Source organism: Rutidosis leptorrhynchoides, chromosome 7, assembly GCF_046630445.1.
Source record: "Rutidosis leptorrhynchoides isolate AG116_Rl617_1_P2 chromosome 7, CSIRO_AGI_Rlap_v1, whole genome shotgun sequence".
NCBI lineage: Eukaryota > Viridiplantae > Streptophyta > Magnoliopsida > Asterales > Asteraceae > Rutidosis > Rutidosis leptorrhynchoides.
The window spans coordinates 7,999,154-8,025,963 of NC_092339.1; the positions used below are offsets into that span (position 1 = coordinate 7,999,154).

The 26,810-nt window shown below is 35.2% G+C and overlaps 2 protein-coding genes and 1 pseudogene across 2 annotated transcripts; 2 read left to right on the plus strand and 1 right to left on the minus strand.

Moving 5' to 3' along the window:
• The first annotated feature begins 6,333 nt into the window (after positions 1-6,333).
• On the plus strand, positions 6,334-7,957 carry LOC139858900 (small ribosomal subunit protein eS8-like). The gene is made up of 5 exons (XM_071847739.1): positions 6,334-6,362; positions 6,563-6,635; positions 7,345-7,514; positions 7,678-7,692; positions 7,909-7,957. The coding sequence occupies exons 1-5, from the start codon at positions 6,334-6,336 to the stop codon at positions 7,955-7,957; spliced, it is 336 nt and encodes a 111-aa protein (XP_071703840.1).
• A 1,235-nt stretch (positions 7,958-9,192) lies between these two features.
• Positions 9,193-10,808, plus strand: LOC139858901 (plastid division protein PDV2-like). The gene is made up of 2 exons (XM_071847740.1): positions 9,193-9,495; positions 10,097-10,808. The coding sequence occupies exons 1-2, from the start codon at positions 9,277-9,279 to the stop codon at positions 10,514-10,516; spliced, it is 639 nt and encodes a 212-aa protein (XP_071703841.1). The 5' UTR covers positions 9,193-9,276; the 3' UTR covers positions 10,517-10,808.
• Positions 10,809-14,801: 3,993 nt separating this feature from the next.
• The window catches only part of LOC139858902 (glycerophosphodiester phosphodiesterase GDPDL3-like), a 43,069-nt pseudogene continuing 31,060 nt past the window's right edge, over positions 14,802-26,810 (minus strand).

Genomic DNA, 26,810 nt, shown 5'->3' on the forward strand with positions numbered 1-26,810 from the left:
CGATACGGAAAGCGTAGATTTTCTATGTAGAATGATATGTAGAACGAAGATCATAATCGAAGTACAGATGAGGTTATTGAGGTACGTGGTGCGGATGTGATTGTTGGTGGTGGTAATGATACGGTTGGGTGTTGGTGATGTCGTTGATGTCGGTGATGCTGCTGGTACCGAAGCTTGCGATGTTGATATTGCTGGCGGTACTGGTTATGCTGCCGGTGCTGCTGCCGGTGTTTGTAACCTTCGCACCATGTTCTCCAAAGCCGTTACGCGAGCGCGAAGTTCGTTAACTCCTGCTAGTACACCGAGATGATTGGCTGTTGGAGTGAGCGAATGGACAAGATTCGAAATATGGGATAGTATATAACCGTGACGAGATACTCTAGAAATGAGAGAGAAAATGGTGTTTCGAACAGGTTCGCCGTAAGTGCTTCAATTTCATTGCCAAGAGGGTAATTCGGTGGATGGAAGGGATCTTCGATGTGAAAGGATTTTTAGATATCGAATGATATTCTAGCTATATAGAATATCTATATATATGATACTAAAGATTTCGTAGACTACAGAGGAACCTACGGCATATGTCAGGCAAGTCTACAGATGTGCTAAAATATGAATTATCAGATACGCTAAGATATGAGTTTTGTCTATACACTATCGATGCACTAAATGCAGTAAGACGTGTCTAGACTTAAGATAATAGACATGGTTTTCGACAAGATTCGATAAGCAAAACTTTTGACACGTACACCAGGTTCTAATCCAGACTTACTAATATAACCTAACTACACTAGGTCCAAGTCCAGACTTACTAATGCATCTAAACAACTACTAGTTAGACACATTCATGCAAGACCAGGTTCGCTAAGATCAACGCTCTGATACCAACTGTAGTAACCCGAACTAATCCATTCGGACGAGGTCTTCAACAGTTGGTCCCATTGCGATGATCGACTCCAAGTAGTATCCTTAGTATGAGTTAATGCACAGCGGAAGACTTAATTCGTACCTGAGAATAACATGCTTTAAAAAGTCAACATAAAGTTGGTGAGATATATAGGTTTGAGACTAGCAGCTTAATAACTATGGACCACAAGATTTCATATAATTAAACATAATACACTCCTCGTGTATGAAAAGTCGTTGAGCACTTGGTAACCATACTTAACATCTATATCATAGCAGCATATTCTTAAATAAACCCTACACCGTACCAAGTGTAGTATACAGGAACGAAGTACTGTGCAACCGGTTAATTAATGCATGGTCGTCCAGCCCGGTTGGGGTTGTCAGGCCCGATAGATCTATCAACAGGATTCGCGTTTACGCTCCTCACGTAAATATTAACTACCAAGTATAAAGAAATATGCAATGGTACAACTCAACGTAAAATTTATTTTTGATCACTTGTGTCCATAACGTAAATCATTTATAAAAACAGCGCATGTATTCTCATCCCAAAATATTTAGAGTTTAAAAAAGGGACTATATACTCACCAAATGTATTTTGTAGTAAAAATACATATAACATCATTGATCAGGTATAAGGTTGACCTTGGATTCACGAACCTATATCATTTGTATTTATATTAACACACATATTTGAAATCGAACAAGTATATATATATATATATATATATATATATATATATATATATATATATATATATATATATATATATATAATCATTAGTCATATCTTTTTAGATAATAATATATATATATTTTATATATTCATTTTGTAAAAATGTTAATTTCGTTATGTTATATGCATTGAATATATACTTTATATATATCATTTGTTTATTTTTTTAAAAAAATAGTAATTGTATTAATACTAAATAATATTAGTAAAAAAAAATGATAATAATGACAATATTTATTATTAATAATAATGATATTAATAACTATAAGAATATTAATTTTACTATTAATAATGGTTATGATAATGGGTTTTAAATTAATAATAATAATACTTATTATAATAATACTTATAATAATCTAATAACATTAGTGTAAATTATAATAATAATGATAATAATAATGATAATAATAATTCTTATTCTATTAGAATAACTAAACTCATAATATTAATAATAATAATAAATAAATAAATAAGGGAATAATCAAAAGGCTACCTTCAAAGAAATTAGTCCAGAAAAATATAATACCACAAGAGGGATTCGAACCCTAGACCTCTCGGGTACCCGAAACACCCATAAACCGTCGATCTATCTGCTTTCTTTCTGATATAAACCCATCCCAAATATTTATAAACCCGGTTTCTGTTGTTCATCTTCTTCCCAATGAAATCCAACATCAAACAGAATCCATAACATTTATAGAACAAATTATAGGTAGTTTATATCTTTCTAAACTGAACATATATCGAACGACTAAGTTTAAAATTGATTAAAACAAGAAAGAATTAAAATGAAAGCTGTAACAGTTAAATAGGTTCGTTTATGAACTCAAACATGGAAATCGATTTTAAAAGTGTTTTAGACTGAACTCATAACATGAAAATGGTGTTAAATTAAACGTATAAACTTTCTGAAACATTAATTTGACTAAAAACATCGAATTGAGTTCGAATTTCTCAATAATCAACCCGTTTGATTTTTTTAAAATAAATCCTTGACTTCTAAATTCTATCACGATATGAATAATTGGGTTTTGAAAAATTTCAGATAGATTAAATGGACGATTCCTAGTAGGACTGTATTATTACATTTTTGAATTTGATTAAAAATCATAGTTTTCTTAAATTGACCCAAGAACGGAGTCTGAGTCCTATGTTCTTCAATATTTTGGTTTAATTCTTCTGTTTATTTTCACAATGAATTGGCAGTGGGTTATATTAAGGTGAAGTGGTGTTACTACAGCCCTAAGAAATCGATTGTGCTTTATAAGAAGTGTGTTCCAGCAGATACCTCACGAGCAGAACAGGAAACCAGGAAAAAAAATAATACTGATAAGGATATATCGTGTAATATAACAGTATTTATATTTGTATAATTTTATAATTAGTCTTAATGTTTATATATATATATAAATATCTGATATTTATTTAAGTAATTATCTGGATTATATATACCTGTATATATATTTATGTATAATTAATAATTAATGATTAATAATAATAATAATAATAATAATACTATTAAAAAATATTAATAATAATTATATTTATAACATTTATAAGATTAATAATTAATAATAATGATATTAACTTTTGATAATAATAATAATAATATCATTCATGATAATAATACTAATTTATATTATTTATAATAATAATGATATTTATAAATAATTATTCTTAGTGATATTTGTATAGTTTTAATAACACTCATAATAATAATTATAATATTTTTTTTCTAGTAATGATTTTAATAACGATAATGATATATAATATATAATAATAATAATGATTCTTAATGACACTACATAATAATATTATTAATGATAACAATTTACATGTTTAAATTTTCTTATCAATATAATGTATATTATAATAATAATACAATTAATAATATTACTATTAATATCAACAATAAAAATAAGAGTGATACTAATAACATTGATATAACATTATATTTAAGTCTTGCAATTTATTTTAATATATTAATATTATATATGTTTTTTTTAACCATTTATATATATAATAATATATTTTGAACATTTAATTTTATACCTTACAATAATATAATAATTATTGTTTATAGAATATATATAAATTCATAATAATAATGTATATGTATATATATATATGTATATATATATATATATATATATATATATATATATATATATATATATATATATCTTTATATCTTTATTTATATCTACATATATATATTTACATATTTATTTATACACAATTGTTCGTGAATCGTCAGGCATGGTCAAAGGGTAACTGATTATCCGAATATAGATTTCAAACTTTCTAGACTCAACATTACAGATTTTGCTTATCGTGTCGGAAACATATAAAGATTAAGGTTTAAATTTGGTCGGAAATTTCCGGGTCATTACATTTATTCATCATAAACCTTACTGAACATCAATTTTAAGCCCATAATGGATCGTTTTATTTCTAATTGAAAGGCGTTTCAGTTGACATTGTTTGACCCGTCATCAGACCCATTTTTGTAACAACCCAACTCGAAAACAACGAAAAGAAAATATATATATATATATATTTTTTAAAACATGACAGACTGACCGGCTTAACCCGCGGCGCAGTCAGCCTAGCCGCGGCGCGGCTTAACAAATTTCCAAATGGTCAGGACCAGTAAAAACCCTCGACATCCAAAACATGCCTTAGCCCGCGGCGCGCCCATAAGGGCCGCGACGCGGCTCACCTGCTTGCAGATTCTTACATAAATAAATTTCACAAGCGCCAAATTTCGCAAACACGAGATCCAACATTTCAAAAGGCTTCGCGCCACATCAATAAACAAGGTTTACATGTTTTAAGACTCCCGCTCAAATATTTGACCACCGAGCATCATTGCTCATTACAATTCAAAATGTGAGTTTCGACCACAAAAAGTTTAACTTCCAAACGACACTTAGAGCATGGTGTTTGGGGTTTAAACTACCCATATCTTGGCCGAACTTCCAAAAGCTAAATCCCCCAAGAGTCACTAATCCAACCGAATACCTTTTCCCTTATCCACGCCGGAGCCTAAAAAGGTAAACAACGAGAGGGGTAAGCTAACGCTTAGTGAATGCAATAATTATACATATACATATATAACCTACTTACTCGCAATCACTTACTCAATACCGCATACAAGCTAGCAATTCGACAACTATGCAAACATTATGCATAAACCAATTTCCGCAATTCACAATAAGCTAGCGACACTAATAGCATATAGTTCACATTTAAATATGCTAACACAAGATTCACACAACCATGGTTAACCAATCGTACAAGGGAACGGTACTTGTGAAAGACCGTCAGAGTTCATAACATCCGTTAGTGTACTTAATCACCGCGTAATCACTAATCCCCCGGGTGATGTCTTAACACCGCGACTAACTCACCCCCATGACAATGGGGTGTCTTAAACACCGCGACTGTCCCACATGTCAATCAAACCCATGAGTGGTGTCTTAAACACCGCGACTATCCCACTCCCATGACAATGTGGTGTCTTAAACACCGCGACTATCCCACATGTCAATCAAACCCATGAGTGGTGTCTTAAACACCGCGACTATCCCACTCGTTACGTAGAAAATGTGGTGTCTTAGACACCGCGACTATCCCACATTTCACGCTACATAAATAAATACATTATATACGTACACGCATAATTATTCCACTCACCTTACGCCTTTGGTGAATTGATAAACCAAGCTCGCAACTTCAAAACAACGTACCTATTACAGTTTGCACGTATATTAATCATACATTCAAGTTGGTCAACCAACTTATTCGCCATCCAAGTGCCATTTGGCCCATAGTGCAAACGTGACACATTTGCACCATTCATTCTAACACTAGGTCGGGATTATGTCAAACCCTTACCAACAATTCGATTATGGTCTTAATACACCTTTTAACACAAGGTTATCATATTTTCACATTCATTAAACAACATAAGTCATTAAAGACTCGTTTGACCCATTTCAAAGTTAACACACCCATTTGGGTCACCCACAACCCAAATAACACCCAAAGACTCAACAACAAAGTATTCTAGTGCTTTCACCACCCATTTAAGAGCCATAAATACATTTAACATCTCAAAACCCTAAGTTAGTCATTCTTGAGTCCTCATGACCCAAACTTACCCAAAAACCCCCAAATCATTAACAAATGGGTTTTATGTTCATCACTATCCCAAACTCTAACCCTTAAACTAATTAAAGTAAGGAAATCAAGGTTAAGACTTACCACCACAATCAAAACGTAGCTATTAACAAGATGCACGACTTTAACACTTGCACTTTACCTCAAAACAAGCTTCTTCCTTTCTTGATTGAGCTTTCTCACACTAGAAGTCTTCTCTCTCTCTAGAATTGATGTAGAAAGGGAGAGGTAGTTGAAAATGGTGTAAGTGGTGATCTAGATCTGACCTTGGGGCTTTAAATTCGTGCCCCAAGTGATATTACCAAAAAGCCCCTTTTAAAATATCTAAAAGAAGAAGGCTCGCCCATCAAACACCAGCCGCGCCGCGGGCCTTTAGGCCGCGCCGCAGCCCAAAAACAGAAAAATATGGCCGCCAGCATTTTAATTATATACAAATTTACGGAACGGTTTCGGGTCTTACAATTTTGCCACCTCTAAACAACTGTCAGATAAAATAACTATTAGCCATGGCCAAGGATTCACACCTCTATGTCAGGTACATATAATAAATAAAGTATCAACTTACCCATTTGACAGCTTGCCAAAGTTTTTGACCATCCTTCGAACATTAATCGCCCCCTTCTCCATTGCAAATCATTTGGAAGCTTCCGTTTGAGATATTGTGTTTGCGCCCCACCATTTATAAAATCTCGATATTGTTGTGAAATGGTGAACTTTTGCTATAATTCTAATCAGGTACGAGCTCGGCAGGCAGCCAGTAAACACTAAGACTTCTAGCAACAAGAAGAGGGAGAAGTATGGTATTGATGTAAGGGTGCAAACCAAAGTCCCACATCGGTCATGGGATAAAACAAATGTATGTATATAAGTCTAAGGGGAAGTCCCTCTATCACCAATTGGTTTTAGAAAAGGATGAACTCTTGGGCTTATATTGCAGGACATTGTGTTTGGGCTATACGATCCTTAACAAATGGTATCAGAGTTGGGCCATAGCCCCGATGTGGTGGACGGCGCAGTAGGGCGCACCCATGAGCGCACGCAGCGACGTGGCGCACCCCTCGGTCTTGAGCAGCGATGAGTGGAACCAGCTCTCGTTCGAGGGGACCCTGGCACGATGAGTTGATCCTGGAAGCCTTGTATCGAAATCTCCCTGCCCTACCCACCAGGTTGAGAGTTCCGAGTTAGCGGCGGTAAAGGTTGGATCCGGACTATCGTTGGAGGGGAGGCCTAGATGGACTTAGGTTTGAGGGGAGGTTTGTAAGGGTGCAAACCAAAGTCCCACATTGGTAATGGGATAAAACAAATGTATGTATATAAGTCTAAGGGGAAGTCTCTCTATCACCAATTGGTTTTAGAAAAGGATGAACTCTTGGGCTTATATTGCAGGACATTGTGTTTGGGCTATACGATCCTTACAATTGATTGTTAAATGTGGCAAGATGAAGTTAAAGAATAAGAATATTTTTAGTGTTGCTTATATTTTTTGTTTTATCGTCTGTTTTTATTGTTTTATATAGGATGTAGAGGGTGTACCAGAGGACGCTAAGAAGAGTAATCAAGTTGCGAGGAAAATAGAAAAGCGTCAAGAGGACCGTAAACTTGACCCACATGTTGAGGAACAATTTTCTGGTGGGCGGCTTTTAGCGGCAATCTCATCACGTCCTGGCCAATGTGGTCGTGCTGATTGGTATGTGAATTTTAACCAATGCTATTCTTGTACTCTTATATGAGCCAATTATATTGATACTTTTTACTGGGGTTGCATACTTGCATAATTTTACAATCTTTAATATTAGCTTATCACAGGCAGCATAACATTATATTACATCTTTATAAAAATTTCTTGAAAGCTTTGTAGATATGCGGTGACTTACTTTTTCGTGTGTATACTGCTTTACAAATAATTACTTATTGTTACTAAACAATTTGGGAATGTTCAACTGCTACCGATAATAACTAGCTACTGATTAATTAACTTGTACAGTCATAATTTGTTTATCGTATGATACATAATATGATATTGTGAGGTAGTTACATATCTTTTCTCCCCTTATCCTAACTATGTTTTTGTGGGTTTGCAGATACATATTGGAAGCTAAAGAACTTGAATTCTACATGAAGAAGCTCTAGAAGAAGAAAGGAAAGGGTGGTGCAGCTTAACATCATATTTGCTATTAGATTTTTATCTCTTAAATATTTTTGAGAAAAGGCATTAATAAGAATTTTTGTGATCTTTGTTAGTTTGTAGCTTCTACTTGTATGAATTTTGAAGGATTAGTTCAGGATTCACCGTTTAGAAAGACATGACTGCTAATACCTATGTAGAATATGTTGCTATTGTGTTACTTTGGGTGGCATTCACTACATCACCACTAGCTTACATCATAACTAATATGGATATTAGGTGACAAAATACCATTTGAGGTAAGTAAATAGAAATTGGCCAAGTTGTGTTAAATTAGATAGAACCATAGAAGTGATATATGCGTGACAGTGAAAGCAAATAGAGTTAGAAGATAGGCTGAAGTTAATAGTGAGGTTGGAAACTCAGGGTATTTCTTGTTTGTTTTCGCTCACATTCCTATAACCCACAATGTTAGACGGAAGTTGTTTTGTTAGACAAAAGTTGGTTAAAATTATAAAAATGACTTCTGCCTAACCAACTTTTATCATTTTGTTAGACAGAAGTCATTTTGCTCAACCAAATGTAGTACCCAAAAAAGAGTTAAGGATACACGTTATTATTATCTTTTGCAACAACTATAAAGTTATGAAGATCTCGGTTCATGTGAGAACTATATTTTTGATAAGAACTGACATAATTTTTTTTTTGGCAAAATATTAATATTAATATGTATATATATAATAGAACTGATGTTCCAGTAGAACAACATTGAACAGATCATAACGATCTTTTGTGGGAGTACTTGGTCAGATACGAACAAAACTCAATGACACTTACTATGTTCGTTCTAAACAAAATGAAAACTCAAGCGTCTTTGATGAACTCGGAGAATTTTTCCCTTTCGGCTCCTTAAACTGGCCACGGCTTCCTTTGTTTTTTGATCTTAACCGGCTTGGAAGGGTGGTGATCGTTGAAAGAAGAAACCAAAGATGTAGAATCAACTTCCCGACCTCTCGACCTCAACATTCTTCCCATTTGATTTGATATCAATTTAACCAAAAGTGAATCAAAAGAATTGGACCCGATAACGGCAATAGATATCTAACCTGACTTCGGCCCAATATCACCCACAGAAGCTGCAGCAGGCCCAACAACACTCTCAATGAACGCATCAACATTAGTCGTGTAACTGTATTCGTATGTGTGGCTAAAGTTAAAACCCTAATTTTGGTGTCGTCATTAAAGCAAAAGTGCAAAACCAAAACCCTATCATAACAATCACCTACAACTAACGCACAAACTCCATTAAATTGTTTGTTTATAAATGGATGAAGAAGGTCTTGCCATGGTACTTTCTCGAGCTTCGGTGCTCCGATCCAAAATGACCGATTTCATTGAAAATTCATCATATCGTAATTTACCTACACAAACCCCTGCTGGAACAGCAAATCCAGAATATGAAGATGATGAAGAAATAACTGAAAGCCTTATAGCTATTCGCTATTCACTCCAAAATTTCGAGGCTGATTTGTCTTATTTGCTGGTATAATTTTCATTAAATTATAGGTCTTCTTATACAAATCCTGATTTTGTACTTAGGATATGATATTATCATTTATTTTGTGATTGATGATGTGAAAACTGTTATAATGAATTCTGTTGCTGTAAACTTTGTGTTAATTATAGCTAGGTTTGGTTTCAGTTTATCTTTAGGATCTTATTTACTTACCTTAATTTTGGACTTTAGAGGATGTGATCTTTTAATCTGTTTCTTTGATATGATTTGAAATGTTGTTATATGAAATTAGGTTTAAGCACTGTGAATATAAATTTCTTTCAAATATTGATTTTTCTTTTTTAGAAAGATGATTTGTGGGTGTTATATGTTTTGTGAATATAAATTTCTTTCAAATATATGTTTTGGTTATATAGGGATAGTATCGTGTTCCTTGCACAAACGTAATGAATCGAACTCTTGAAATTCCTTAAATACGAAGTGAAATTCAAGTCGTAGCATGAACTTGAATGTAAGGTTGTAGTTAACTAGTGTTACAGTGAAAGTAATGTAAATTTATTGGATTTGATTTAGATAGGCTAATTGAATATCACCGATTGCTATGTCTGTCACATTTCTCTTATTTCAGGGATTTGAAGAAAGACAGTTAGAGGAAAAGGAAATCCTTATTGGCAAGGTTGATTATAGTCTCAAAAGGTTACTAGAAAAGATAAAAGAATACGAAGGTATAGATTTGGAGATCATACATGAAGCTAATGCTTTTGCTAGCTCAACAGAGATGAATATCGATGATCTTCTCTCTCAAAATGACCATCCAAACGGTTATCCAGAGGGTAGTGTTGTTGAATCGAAGTCCAGAATCCCATTTAAAGGTTTGGGAAAAGTAATTGGTGCACTTGCGAAGACAGTTTTTACTTGTGTTGGATTTATAGCTGTCACGCACTTCTCTGGTTTTGAATTCAGATGCAATAAAAGAGGGACTGAATTTAATGTTTTGGGTATGGCTCAAGAACGAGAGAATGAAGAAACGGTGGTCGAGGGAAGGTAATCGTTTGTGTTGCGTTGTAAGTTATGGGTGGGGGTAGATAAGTACTTTGATTTAGTAGTTTGTATATCCATCAAGTCTGCTATTACAATACCTGATGTAAGTTATGGTTTGTTTCAATTATGCTAATGTAAGTTATGGGTGGGGGTAGATTAGTCTTTTGGTTCAGTAGTTTGTATGTCCAGTTCCGTTATTAGACATCTTTAACCAGGACGTTGATTTCAATGATCATTTACATTATGATTGCTATCAATCAATTTGCTCATTGGAAGCTGAAAGGTTTGATACTACCTGACTTTTTTTTTCTTTCAGAAACTTTTAAGTTACTGAGAAAAGGCATGACTGAGAATGTTTGTGAGCTTCGTTAGTTAGCTTCTACTTATATGAATTTTTGTGAGCTTCCAGCACCTTTGTCGAGCAACTTGCCCAACACGCCCTACTACAGGTGTGCTTGGGGCGTGCTCCTAGCACACTTTGATTAAAAACATGTTTTACAAATGGTCTAATACATATGTAGAATACGTTAATGTTGTGTTACTTTTGAGTCTCCTGCACAGCTATACTACATTACCACTCTTATATCATAACTAAATTTGATCGATATTAGGTGACAAAGATCATTTGAGGTGTAAGTAAATAGAATTGGCCAAAGTGTGTTGAAGTAGATGAAACGATAGATGCATGAAATAGAGTTAGAAGATAGGCTGATGTTTATAGTGGTTGGATTTCGGGATTTTTGTTGTTTATTTTAGTTCACATTCCCATAACCCGTAACCTATCATTAACAACTAAAAATAGGAGGGATAACAAATGATCAAATAAAATGTATCAAAATCATTAGACTTTTTTGTGTCGTTGGTCCCTCCATTATACACCAAATAGTGAACAACGTCCCTTTCCATTTTTTTGCTTACAACATCCCTTTATTTTGCAACTTTGTGTTTTAGTGTCCCTCCGTCAACCAAACGCTAACTTTGGACGTTAAGTCCCATCACGTGCCTGACATGTGCATTGCATGTGAGGGTATAATTGTCTTTTTACCCTTTATCTTCATCTTAACTTACAAATGCAATTACCACAAAATCGTATGAACCCTAGATTTATCCCCAAATCTTACAAGCAAAAATAGATATCAAATCATCTCATCCCAAACATTCAACTCTCTTAATCCTTCAATTAGTGTATACACAAACTTCTCTTGAAATGTAGGGTTCTTCCCTCCATCTACACCAAATCACAAACCTCTAGTTAGTACAAACTCCTTCTTCAAACATCAATTGCATACATACGTATATACATAGTACATATTTTGATTTTTTCCCCATTTGATCCAAAATTCCAAATAGATATAGAATTGAAGAAATTACCTGTACATGTACGTGTTCGAGATTTTGTTACTACCATACTCAACACAAACTTAAGGATCTTGCCTTGAAATCCATTTAGTATCCTTCAATTTATTACAGCTAACAACTGAAAGTTAAAATAAAAATCACAATTAGATCTTAAAACCTAGATCTACATATAAAACTCACAAAATCAAACTGTAAGCTCAAAATTAGTCAACGCAGTCTTCAATAACTTAAAGCAACAATTCCTAACGAATATGATTATAACGTTTACATGCATTAACACGTATCGTATAATTAGGTTTGGATATAAACTGAAAATTACAAATAATTAAACGTACCTGTGACTTCTAGTAGATTGCCTTGGATGCCGTACGTTGCCATGATTCTAGTAGATTGATGATGAAATTGGATTGACGAAACTCTTGTAAGATTTGGGGATAAATCTAGGGTTTATATGATTTTGGGGTAATTGCATCTGTAAGTGAAGATGAAGATATAGGGTAAAAAGACAATTATACCCTCACATGCAATGCACATGTCAGGCACGTGATGGTATTTAACGTCCAAAGTTAACGTTTGGTTGACGGAGGGACACTGAAACACAAAGTTGTAAAATAAAGGGATGTTGTAAGCAAAAAAAACAAAAGGAACGTTGTTCACTATTTGGTGTATAATGGAGGGACCAACGACACAAAAAAGTCAAATCATTATTTTACCAGAGCAGATACTAATAGTCATGTTAACCAATTTCGATCATTTTGTTAAACAGAAGTAGATAGTACTGTAGTCAAGCTCACAAAAAAGATATAAGGATACACTTTATCATTATCTTTTTTGACGAACTGACAATTATATGGTTACGAATAGAACGGTTCATGTGAGAACTATTTTTGGAAAAGAAAAAAAAAGCTCTCTAGTTTTTTAGAGGATAGCAGGGCAGAATAGGAATTGATATAAGTCCGTAGGTGAGATGATATATGAATTATGATTTAAAAAAAAAAAAAAAAAAAAAAACATGTTTTGGAGTTCATCACGTTCACATTAAACTTGAAAATGGAAGTAACGTAGAAAAACATCAAATTCACATTTACATTCATTTTGTATGTGGCATAACATAACGTAATATCGTATCTTAGTCACAAATTTTAACGTATTGGGTCACTAGGTCAGTGTGTGCAATATGTTTGATTAGTGTAAAAATACCATTTGTAAACTAATTAACAAAAACAAATTCTGCAAAAATACATGTGTTGCATCACAAGTTTCTAGCTAGCATATAAAAAAGAGCAAATCCTGAACACTAAAACCAGTAAAGGCAAAGGATAAGGCACACCAAATTCATTACTATATGTCCTGATGCTCAAACAACTTGATATTTACAAGATATTAAATCGAGCCGAGAATACCTTTCTTTATAACTAGTATAAACTAACCATGTGATCACCACCAACACAGTGGGGATATGATACGAGCATGGGTCACGTGGATATGATAATAGCAGTTGAAGTCAGAGTCACGTGAGTGGTTAGGGTCAATATCCCACGTTTACAGTAGTCATCCACGTTCCTCATATGCATGCATTTACGTTGCCATGTACTTGGATATAAACTTCCATTTACCTTATTGCTAGTTAGTGGTCGTTTCATTATGTTAGCAAGAAGAACCGTATTTCTTATTAGTATAAATACGTATGTATTGTTTTGTTTTAAATGATGAATGAAAGATTGGTTTAATTCAAAAGTATGTTTCTCTCTTGTTTTCTTTGGAGACTCGCCATCTCGAATCGGCTTTATCCTAGGAGTTAGCGGTCGACTCGAATAGACCGTATCAATGGTGCTTTCATTGAGTCAACGCGAGTCATTTGTGACTTTCGTTGAGAAGATGACTGCCCTCGTTGAGCAAATGAACGAGAAAATGGATAGGATGAACGATTCTTTTCGAGTCGCCAACACCCGACTTGAATTGTTAGCCAACCAATTCTCTACCACCATCACTACCACTAGTCACCACCTTGAGTCCATCGCTCCACCGTTAGCAATCCAAACCACCACATCCACCAACACCACCACAACTACCACAACCCACCTCGAGTCCTCCCTTACCGAATCCAACGGTCCACTCGAACAGCCCCATCATATTACCCTTCCTGTTACCACACCCCACATTCTCACCATCACTAAAACTGTCATTCTCACACCACCCCAACAGCCGTCTGCTATTCCTCCACCCGAATTACTAACCGAAACAATTGTTGCACCGGAACTTATGTGTTTTGGGTCACAATTTCGGTCCTTATGTGTTACGGGTCACATCATGGGTCACCCATTTAGCACTCTCGTCAACTCCGGTCATAACTACAAACCACCACAATTTGTAGTTCTTCCAACTATACTTGAACCACCTTGGAAGATTTCGACGATTTTGTGGTTCGAAAAGCATCGGTTGCTTGTTGAGATTGGATGCCCATTTATGCGACCGCCTCGAAAACCACCTTGGAAGGTTTCTCCAACCTTGAGGACAAGGTTGATGTTCCACGGGTGGGTATTGATACGAGCATGGGTCACGTGGATATGATAATAGCAGTTGAAGTCAGAGTCACGTGAGTGGTTAGGGTCAATATCCCACGTTTACAGTAGTCATCCATGTTCCTCATATGCATGCATTTACGTTGCCATGTACTTGGATATAAACTTCCATTTACCTTATTGCTAGTTAGTGGTAGTTTCATTATGTTAGCAAGAAGAACCGTATTTCTTATTAGTATAAATACGTATGTATTGTTTTGTTTTAAATGATGAATGAAAGATTGGTTTAATCCAAAAGTCTGTTTCTCTCTTGTTTTCTTTGGAGACTCGCCATCTCGAATCGGCTTTATCCTAGGAGTTAGCGGTCGACTCGAATAGACCGTATCAGGATACACATGATTAAATTGTTTTTTAAACCACGAGAAAACTAACAAAGATAACGGCCAACCAAGAAAACAGAATCCAAAGGCTGCTTTTATGTGGTTGACCACTTGATGGGGTAGAAGAAGGTGATGTGGAATTATCAGTAGGTGGAGATGAACGTTTTGTGACAGGTGGGATAGGTCCATCAGCCACGTCATCAGGGGTTAGGACCGGGTAGGGAGCCTCGAATGGCGGTCTCGCTTCTTTTAACATGAGTTCTTCTACTAACTTTTCGGCTTGAACTGGAGCCATATACATTGGTATCTGATCTTCTGGTAACTTTAAACACCGGTTACCTGTATTCATTTTGCCAATATTTATTTAGCCTGACTGTTCACATATATAACTATATAACTATAATTAAACTAATACTAAACGAGTTTAATGATAGAATAAACTGACCTCTGTGTATCTGTCTGGAGTAGCTGGATAATCTGTAACGACACCATCGACATTAGCTCCTACTACATACGAGTTTATTTCAACTTACGGGTCTAAAAAAAGTCATATGGCTGTGAAACGAACTCGTTAGTCATTATCTGTACATATACAGGGAGCTTAAATGCCTGAAGCTTCTGCCAACATTAGTTTGACCAAGAAGAAATCCTTGATTGCGAGGGAAGACGGATTGTTTACCGATGACAACAGAATTAGCCATCTTACTAATATCTAAGATGGATGAGTTTAAGGCATCACGAATGTTCTCGTTAACTTCATAAACAAGTTCAAGCCTGTTGATGTACGGTTTCAAAAATTTGAGAACCCCGCCATCAGGTGATTGAATTAGTATTTTCTTAGTTGTTTGAGTTTTGTAGGTTGAATTATTTAATACATTCATCACTGCATCTGCAACATTTAACCGTTGATTGGCTGCGAGGTACGGTGCATTCTGTGTTAGAATGCAGAAACAGAATTAGTCAACTTACCTTTTATGGTAAGTTGACTTTGGGATCTGAAGATAAGTCCATCATTTCCTCAAATAGAATTTCACATGTCTGCCAAGTCAAAACAATCAAACGGCTAAAAAGCAGGCTGATATGCAACACTTTCCTTATTTGTTTTGGTAGTTCCAAAAGTTAATTGGAGCCATACCAAATGTAGAAATAGCTGTTGCAATGTTTAGTTTATATAAGAACACTTGTAAATTGTAAGAACTCAATAACAATTGTATCAATTCAGCATATAATCAAAAACCAATCATTACAATTATTTAATTCTTACAACTCAACATGGTATCAGAGCTAACGGTATCGATTCATTAATCAAGATACTCGTTTTTATGTCTCAATCATCTACCAAATCCATAGCTACCATGTCTAAGATCGACGGTAGCCCAGAAAATCAGGTTGCCATGTCAATCTTAGACGGCAGCTTAAAAAATGATGAACGGAGTTACCTGGACGTACTCTGTCATCCTTCAATCATTACCAGAACCGAAACCGCCTTCATAAACCACCACAGACCACCACAACAGCTAAGCTGTGTTTATTGTGGTAAGCTACATCACACAATCATCCAATGCTTTGAGCTAATTGGTTACCCCGAATGGTGGAGAAAGCATAAACGAGGCAAAGTGGTAACCACGGTAGCAGAAGCAGCCGACGGCCACCATCAGGTTACCGACAACGGCGGCAACTCAAAACCCAACAATTGGTCAACTCAGAAAGCAACAAGAGGTATCTCAAACTTTAATTTACCTCAAAAATCGACCGAATGGGTGAAGGTTAAACCTTCAAACCCTAAATTACAACAACCGATTAAAGTAATTAGAGTAAACCCTAATCACTATAACTCAACCAGACTTTACAATAGCTTCGATTGCTTACAAGATCTAATGAAAGAAGAAGGGATAAATCCCAATCTAATTTCTCAATCGACTAAATCAGGAAAAAGGGTGGGAAAGAAAACCTTAAACCAAAAAATGATGAAGTTACAGAACCCAAATCGTGTTGTTTGTAAATCTAATCGATTCCATTCTCTTCATGAAACAAATGAAGAAGAGGAATCAAAATTGTGATGCCCCATACAAAACCGTCGTGTACGAATCATCAACAACGGGATCATTACAAGGTCAAATACTATATGTTGTTTCAAAAGGAGTTTGCATTCATGAAAAGAGGTGACGTCATAACCAACGTCAAATATTTTACAACCAAAAGTATGCTTCTACGAATAGCAAGCAATGATAATAGTTGTGACCCATAGGTCGTTACAAATACATCGTTTCAAAGTAACATAGTTTGAATGCAAAATAAACGTTTCATGCGGTGACATCTCTAATAAGCGCAGAGGGTGTCTACAAAGCATGACCAGTACAGCGGAAGCAAGCAAACCTTAAGCACCTGAGAAAAACATGCTTGAAAAATGTCAACACGAATGTTGGTGAGCTATAGTTTAAGTATAACAGTAATGTAATGTAGGCCACGAGATTTTAGTGCTTCAACCAGCAGTTTAAATCAGTAATCCAAATCAGTATGATAAAGTATATGTTCAACCGTGGGCACTCGGTAACTAACTTAACGTAATAATAATACCCTCTAAAAGTGCACTTGCGAGTGCGTATGTTCACGAAGTATTAAACACCCGTTAAATGCTAGCGCGACTATCTCGAGTGGGGATGTCAAACCCTATGGATCCATATCTAAGATTCGCGTTCACCGGTTCAAAAACCAATGACTAAACGTTACCGAGCTAAGGGGAAACTTTATGCCGTTGTATAACCCACACATATATAAAGTTTAAGTACTCGTGCCTAGTATGTAAAACGTAAAACACGCATGCATTCTCAGTCCCAAAATAGTTAAAGTAAAAAGGGATGCTATAACTCACAGTGGAAAGTAGTAGTAAAGTTGATTCGGGAAAGTAAGCAAGTATGTTTGTCCAAAAGGTCCTCAACCTAAGTCAAAAGTTACTAAGTCAGTAAATCGTTCCCAAAGGTTTAAAAGTATGTAAATTAGGTCTTAAGTGTCATCATCATTCATCATCAAACAAAAAATATAAAGTAAGTTTCGTTCTAGTAAAGTATTTAAAACAAAGGCTGATTTCGTTCAGTCGCCACGGCCTCTATACAAACTGAATTGAGGTGAGACCAGTGGCCATGGCTCCGTATATGAGTCCCTTAGTTGCTTCCCAAAAATCAGATCCAAACTCGTCTTCGTTTGACCGTGGCGACGGTTTAAGTACGAGTAGGTCAGAATTTTCAGCACAACGTTAAAAGGACATAGTGACATTCGGAGGGCCATAAATCATAAAACGTAACTCGGATTAAGACGAGTCTTAAACGAAAAATCATCTACTCGAACCCATCTATCTGGAAATTAACTTTTCCAGTAGCCCAGGTTACTGGTAAGTTCCAGAAAACAGCAAGAAAGGTGTTCCGGTGGGTTCTTGGTGATTGATGCTCATCACGGTTCTCATCCTTGATGTTTATAGCTTCAAATGTACAACACGTTGATGTGTTTGCATCATCTTTACCAAGTTTTGACCATCATAACATAAGTGCAAGTCTAAGATATGTAGCACAACTCAATTAAGGGTTGTAAGTAGTTTGATGAACCAAAGTTACATCAAGATCTTAGATGCGACACATACATGAGTTATAAAGTAATATTAAGCTATAAACTTGAAAGTAAACTAAATGAACAAGATCTGAAGTTGTAGAACATAGTTCTTAGTTAGATCTTGAAGATCCTAGACCCAAAAGTCTAGATCTAACATAAGTGTACAAAGTTATAATTAAAAAGTTTTACTTACATGTTCTTGAACTTACAAAGTTAACTTTTAGTTCCAAGAAATATGAGATCAAGATTAACTAGTAATACTTGACCAAAATAACAATATTACAACTTTAATGTACTTACAAAGAAAGAAATAACTAAAGTACAAGTATTATGTTCATGTCTGTTTCATACTTAGAAAGATTCAAATCAAAGTTTAAATCTTAGGATTTAAGTCTACAAAACATGAACACAAGTATGATTATGAAACTTATGAGCTTTAAATCTTGAAAACACTTAAATGTAGAACCATAAACTAGTAAGTTTAGATTCTTGTTCTTGGTTCTTCATCAAACAAAAGATGGAAGTAACCAAGATTACATGAAGATACAAGTTAGAAAACTCGATCTTTAATCATAATCAAGAAACAACAACAAGTAACAACAACCTACAACTAGTAAATGATGATGATGGATGGTGGTTTTAATGGAAGAAAAAGAAAGAAAGTGAAGCTTGTTACTTACAATATTTGAGAGAGAAAAAGAGAGAAAAGAGAAGTAAGTTTGAAGTGTGTGTAAAAGTGAAATGAAACAAGTGAATAAGTAATGAAAAAAAATAAACTTGAACTCCTCCCTCCTACCACTTTGGCAGACGGTTTTCAACAAAAAAAAGGAAGGAATCAAATGCACTTTCATATGTGGGAGAATGGTGTGAGCTAGAAGTGGTATTGAAGTAAAATGGTGTTGGAGAATGGTGTAAGTATACATGAAACTAGTCTTTACATATAACTTAACTAATCTAGTTTCATTTTAATGTAATACTTGCATAAAAGATGGGCTAACAAGTCCATTAAGAGAGTGAGGTGGGCTTCCAAGTCCATGTCCAATGATAAAAGCCCAAGTCCAAGTAAGTAACAATTAACCCAAATAAAGCCCAAGTAATTAACTAGTAATCTTAGTTAATTAAAAATGATTAATATTAATTAATCATGAATGTAAATAATATTTGAAAATATTATTCGTGTAATGTACGTGCGTCACAAAGACAAGTCGGGCCATGAAAAGTTAAATACGGTGTTAAGTCCATTAAGTTAACTAGTAAGCATTAATAAACACTAAGCTTAAATAAATAAGCTCTTAAGCCAAGTAATTGTTATAATAAATAACAATCAAGTTTACGCAGTCATAATATTCCAATTACGACAAAAGTTTGACGTGTACCAAGTACGTATCTCGTTTAAAACGATAAGCGGCAACAACGGTCGTAAAAGCATTCAGGGATCAAGTTAAGTGATCACACACTTAATAGCATGTAGTAAGACATTAACGAAGGTAATTAATCATGATTAAAGATCCCAGAGCATAAGCTAGCTCAGTACGCACAAATACGCAGTTTCGTGAAAGCACAAAGCACAAAAAGTAAATCGAAAAAGTCGGGTCGTTACATTACCCACATGTTAAAGAAAATTTCGTCCCGGAATTTTGAGGAGTGACCAACAATGGTACCGTATTTGAATAAGAAGGAGCGTATCAAAGTTCTGTGAGACTCGTAGGCTCAGAAATGAGTTATTTACCTTGAAAGGTACTTCAGCGTATGAAAGTACGAATAGGTATATGCCATTAATTAAGTCTCTTGTCCTAAGAGATCAACAAATTGATTTCGTTTCTGATTAACATAAGTATGTCATCTGAATATGTATCTGCAAAAGGAAAGATGGTGTTGCTAGCCTTACAGGCATCTTCAGTAAGCTGAATGCGTGAAATGCATCATGAATGTTTCTAAACTCATCTAAATCATTGAGCGATTATGTTGCGATACGAAACTGACAGGTAGAATGGAAAACATGGTGATCACAACCATGCGATTTGATGTCTAGATAGTGTTAGCCACGGATTTTACTAACCCCTTGATTTCGGAGGGAGGCCATAGGCATAAAGAACCCGATTCTTAAGAATGTGTGCAATCCATAATTACTTATAGTGCCTTCAGAATGGTTTGAACGAACAATGAAAGATATCACCCAGTTTAACATACAGCATGTGTATTTATCCTTGGATGGAATGAAAACACGATTCCATAGTGTAACTTTATCCTTCCAGTTACATGTTGAAGTTAGGGTTAACATTAACTAGGACAACAGATAGTTGCAACCAACGAAAGAAGAAATATGTAGAGTAACCACATCAGTGTCGTAGATGTTTTAAGCAGTCCCCTTCCAAGAGGATAACAAGATTCATAGATTCTCAAAGTATCCTACATTACATTTCCGAAAGAGAATCGCACGAAAGGTGTGATCTTTGAACGAGAGTGAACTCTTCGAGCGGTTCGTTTTGAATTTATCCGTGTAGTTAGAGGGTGTGTGCGAATGAGAAGATACGTGAACTCTTGGTCCTAAAGAAATGTTTACTCTGAGTGAAGAGAATCTCCAAAAATGATTCTTGTATCTCAACATACTGATTCATAGAGATGAGGTTTACGAGGGTGTTGCGATTTATCATGAAGTATTGAGAATAGAAATCCACCTAGTGCCTTTCCTATAATAGGGTGACTACTGAGTGTACCTCAGAAAACTGATTTATCGGCCCGCGTTTTTGTCATGTCTAGCTTTAAACAGAACATTTTATGGGTGCAAAGATTTTCTAATAATTTTTATAAAACTGCCATCCAAAGTGGCTCAAGAGTTTTTAACAAAGATCTTAATAGTAAGCTTCATCCCTAACAGAGGGCGAGAAGAAGTGTGATCCATACATGGTGTAGTCTAATACGAAAACCTTTAATAAAATCAACCAAGGAAGTTTTGAAAAACCTTTAAACGTTTGATGTGACAACATAAACGGAACGAAGTTCCTAGTAAGTTTAGAAATAGGTACAACGTGTACCATTTTGCACAAAACTATTTTGACTTAAGTTATATAACTCGATAAGGGAGCGATTTTTAAATAATTTGAAGGTATAACTTAGTATCAAAATAAGTAAGTATAAATTTATACATATATGATTTTATAAATCGTATAAGTGACAGAAAAGTTTTTAGTACTTTCATTGTCTGTAAATCTTGTGAGGACCGCACCAATAAACAACGTGTAAAAATTTTGATAAACATAGTTTTTCGTATTTCAAAGGTTACGAGTTGAAAAGGATCGAGTGAAAAATATTTGAATCATCGGTTGACATGTTACTAAGTAATGAAAACTAAGGAATTAAATGTAGTTTTGATAACTATTAGGACGTAAGTCTTTGGGCCAAAAATGTTCACGTGCGAAGCCGTTGCTAAAAAGTGAGGTATGAAGGATAGAGCATGAGGACGAGAAGTTAATCGCTTCTTGACTTTGCAAACTGCCAAACAGGTTATGACTAATATCAAAGTCAGAACGCTGATGGTGCTAATATCACTAAAAGAGAATATCTTGAAATAAGTCAGGCCTTAGAGTTATGTAAGAAAGAGCATTGTTCCAACAGGTGTGACGAATGAGATCCATGGGGTAACGCAATAATTTTGAATTGTTTAAGTGTTAGTGGATGCCCGAAGGCCTTTCATGACATGGTAGTCAGTGCCTTTATCACATACACATGAATCTCTCGATTTCTACGGTTATAAAGTCTTCATGATGACTTGGATACGGATAACAACGAAAAATTTTATATAATAAGCAACGAAAGTTTTATAGAAATTGTTTATGGTGACAATGTAAGAGAGGAAACGAAGTTCTTAGTAAATTAGGGTTATGTACAACACGTACCGTTCAAAGTATAATATCCTTTGATTATAAGATTTGATTTGTAAAAGTGAAAGTAAAGTTTCATATGTATTTGTCAAAAAAATAAGTAATCATTTACTTTATTTTATATAACGGATACGATTTTAAAAATTCGCATGAATTGCAGATAAAATAAATTTACTTTTATAAAACTTTAAGAGGATCATTCCGTAAAATAGTGGGTGAAAAATTTTTGGCAAACAAAATTTTCATGTTTCGGTGTTTACAAGTTGGAAAATGATTGATGAGGATCGATTAAAAGATTTTTTTTTTTTTTTTGAAAATTTCAGGTGATATTTGAGCAAAAATGTTACGAGGTAATGAAAACTGTTGAATTTAAATGTGGTTGATGACTATTAGTAGGGCACAAGTCCTTTGACCAAAAATGCTTAAGTGTAAAGTTGTTGCTTATAAGTGAGATACGAATGGGAGAGTATGAGGATGAGAATGAACCACCCATTGATTTTGGAAAATTTCGAACTGTTATGACTAATATCGAAGTAAGAAGGATGATGGTGTGGTTAGGGATGGCAATGGATCGGATATGGATCGGGTGAGACCGTATCCATATCCATATCCATTAATTTTTTTTACTTTTCATCCATCCATATTCATATTCGTCGGGTGAAGCGGGTTAATGGATAATTATCCATATCCGTTTAAATTTATTTTATTTTTAACGATTATAACCGGTAATTCACTATATACGATCAAAAGTAATATTTTTAATAGTTTATGCGACCGAAAGTCACATTTTACTAATCTATATAACAAATATCCAATAGATAACCTATTGAACGTGTAAAGATATCGACATGTAAGTTGCTTACTTTTAGTTACATGGAATCACATTTAAACCACCAAAGTACGATAAATACATTTGATTATTTAAACAAAACAAAATATAAGAAGAAAGTTATATTTTTAGAGAAATATAAAGAAAGACGAATATGAATATAATTAATGAAATATCACTACATAAATGATACTAATTTGAGTGATAAATTTATATATTTAGTTATTTCGGGTAAAAGCGGGTTCATCCATGGATGAAATTTTTTCATCCACATCCATATCCATATCCATTTAGATCATCCATATCCACGAATAATCGGGTGGATCCGATGGATATCCACTAGATCGGGTATCCATCGCCATCCCTAGGTGTGGTTATCATCGAATAAGGAATCTCTCAGAATAAATGAGGGTTTAGAGTCACGTAAGAATTAGTATCAAATAAGATTCTTGGGTAGTCATCGCTGAAATGACGGGATAAAATTCCCTTTATGTATCGTTGTGCAAGTTTGTCCATTGTATCGGTTTCTCTTGTGGGTAGAAAGTGAGCAGATTTGGTGAAGCGGTCAACAAGAACCCAGATGGATTTTAGCTTGCCATTCACGCGAGGTATACAAAAAAATTTCTCACTATAAATATCTTTCGCTTTCATCCTTGAAAGTCAGTTCGTTCCAACTATTTCATCAAGCTTCCTAACTTGATGAGTATTAGGTTAATCTTAAAGTTCATCCCAACTATTGCATCCAATTCCCCCAAATTGATGGGTGTTAGGTTAATCTTAAGGTTCATTCCAACCAATCTTATTATACTGCCGTGAAAATTTTATTAATCTTCTCAAATAACATATGCCTGTGCATAGGTAACTAATCCTTTTCAACTACTACATTAAAACTTCCAAGTTTGGTTAATATGAGGTCATCTCCAAATGACCCACCTGTTAATCTTAAAGTACTACCTTAAATTATTCCTCCATCTCTGCCAGCTTACCATTAGCTTATCCTATAGGATATTTAACTCTCATGGTTGTTAATGGTTTACTAGTCATAACACTAAGATATAAGGTTTCTATCGCTCCAGTATTAAACAACCTTGAGACAATAAAACGTTGTGATGAAACGTACCCTAACTAAAATCGGGATCCATGCGAGTTTCCATAACTAAGATAACGATTGCTCTACCGCAAGTCAGTACAAAGTTTTTCCTATTTGAGAACTTTTTCCTTAAATGTCTAGGGTGTCGATAACTATAACAAATTTTCGGGTTATAAATTCTGCAATCAAGGCCCCTCTTGTACAGTATCTTGGCTACGTGGTTATTCCTTCCCTACCTTTAACAGACTATAATGCGTATGGTCAAGTGATCCCTGCCAAAATTTTCCCTGGATCACCCCATATTCCTCATGTAGTAACATTGGAACTTCTGCATGATTTACTTCAATATAATCACGCTGGCCTGGCGTCATTATATTGTACTAAATCGTACGTTCATTCCAGTATTACCCCATATGGTCAATGTAACGTGATCACTTCCAGTTATACTCAATTTCATCTAACGGTGCTTTAGCTATGCTATCTCAAAACAAATTTTACATAATTAATCTCGCGGTTTCTCGGTGTGGGTGCGTAGGTTCTGTAGGTCTTGCGTTAATGCCTAAATGTCCCAAAGTTTCTTCAAAGGTTCGGATTCATGTAATGTCATTAGGTTCCTTTCTATAAATTCAATCCGGGTCTCGCGTCGGGTTGTACGTGTAGCAAGTAGTAATACGATATGTCTTGAGGCGACTCCCAAGTCCTTGGGTATGGCTGAGCCTCAGTGGAAGACACTATGAGCTTGCGAAGGGAGATGTCTTCCCGACTTCTCCAAGGCCTAAGTACAGAAGTGTCGTTAGGTCGTCGAGTAGTGGTGAAGAATGAAAGAGATAAGTGACGGTCATGAAAGCGTACGGGATACAAGTCAACTTGCAGAAACTGAACATCCTTCTAATGTTCATACGATGTACGTGGCTAATTAGGGTGAGCTCGGGGTTCGATTATTCCGACAAGTCCTCACATATCTCCTCCTCCGAGGATCAACTTTAGTGAGCGTGTAATCCGAGGGGTACTCCTCCCTGGTTGCGTGAAGTAATGTTTCGATCTCTGGAACGGTGGAACAGTAGTAACTGGTGGATTACATTACTAGTTCTTAGGGTTAGACGAGTGGGAAAGTAGTTCATAAAAACATCTGAACTGGGAAGGATAAGTTCTCCAAGTCGGTACAGCGAATAGCAGACATGTAGTAAGAGCGTAATCAGGCATATCAACTACAGCAACCTAGATCATCTACAGCAGTACATAGTATGGAAATAGTGACAGTATCATACTGAGGTAACATGCTAAAGGCAGATAGTAGCATGCAGTAGCAAGAATAAGCAGAAGCATACAACAGGTTTACATAGCAGTAAAAGGTAACAGTAGCATGCAACAAGTTCATACAACAGTAGAAGTAGGTAGTGGCATGCAGTAGTAGTAAGCAGTAACATGCAGTAATATAACACAATAGCATGCAATCGAAAGCAGATAATATCATGCAGTAGTGTAAACAAGTAGCAGTATACGATATATAGCAGTAAAAGCAAGCAGTAATATGCAGTAAGTTCTGCAGAAACAAGGAAACTAGCAAGTTGTAGATTAGTCCTATTAGTGAATCCCACTCGGGTCGGTCTTAGACTCACTAATGCAACCTAATTCCCTACAACCAATGCTCTGATACCAAATGTGATGGCCCGTACAAAACCATCGTGTACGAATCATCAACAACAGGATCATTACAAGGTCAAATACTATATGTTGTTTCAAAAGGAGTTTGCATTCATGAAAAGAGGTGACGTCATAACCAATGTCAAATGTTTTACAACTAAAAGTATGCTTCTACGAATAGCAAGCAATGATAATAGTATGTGACCCATAGGTCGTTACGAATACATCGTTTCAAAAGTAACATAGTTTGAATGCAAAATAAACGTTTCATGCGGTGACATCTCTAATAAGCGCAGTGGGTGTCTACAAAGCATGACTAGTACAGCGGAAGCAAGCAAACCTTAAGAACCTGAGAAAAACATGCTTAAAAAACGTCAACACGAATGTTGGTGAGCTATAGTTTAAGTATAACAGTAATGTAATGTAAGCCACGATATTTTAGTGCTTCAACCAGCAGTTTAAATCAGTAATCCAAATCAGTATGATAAAGTATATGTTCAACCGTGGGCACTCGGTAACTAACTTAACGTAATAATAATACCCCCTAAAAGTGCACTTGGCGAGTGCATATGTTCATGAAGTATTAAACACCCGTTAAATGCTAGCGCGACTAGCCCGAGTAGGGATGTCAAACCCTATGGATCCATATCTAAGATTCGCGTTCACCGGTTTAAAAACCAATGACTAAACGTTACCGAGCTAAGGGGAAACTTTATGCCGTTGTATAACCCACACATATATAAAGTTTAAGTACTCGTGCCTAGTATGTAAAACGTAAAACACGCATGCATTCTCAGTCCCAAAATAGTTAAAGTAAAAAGGGATGCTATAACTCACACTGGAAAGTAGTAGTAAAGTTGATTCGGGAAAGTAAGCAAGTATGTTTGTCTAAAAGATCCTCAACCTAAGTCAAAAGTTACTAAGTCAGTAAATCGTTCCCAAAGATTTAAAAGTATGTAAATTAGGTCTTAAGTGTCATCATCATTCATCATC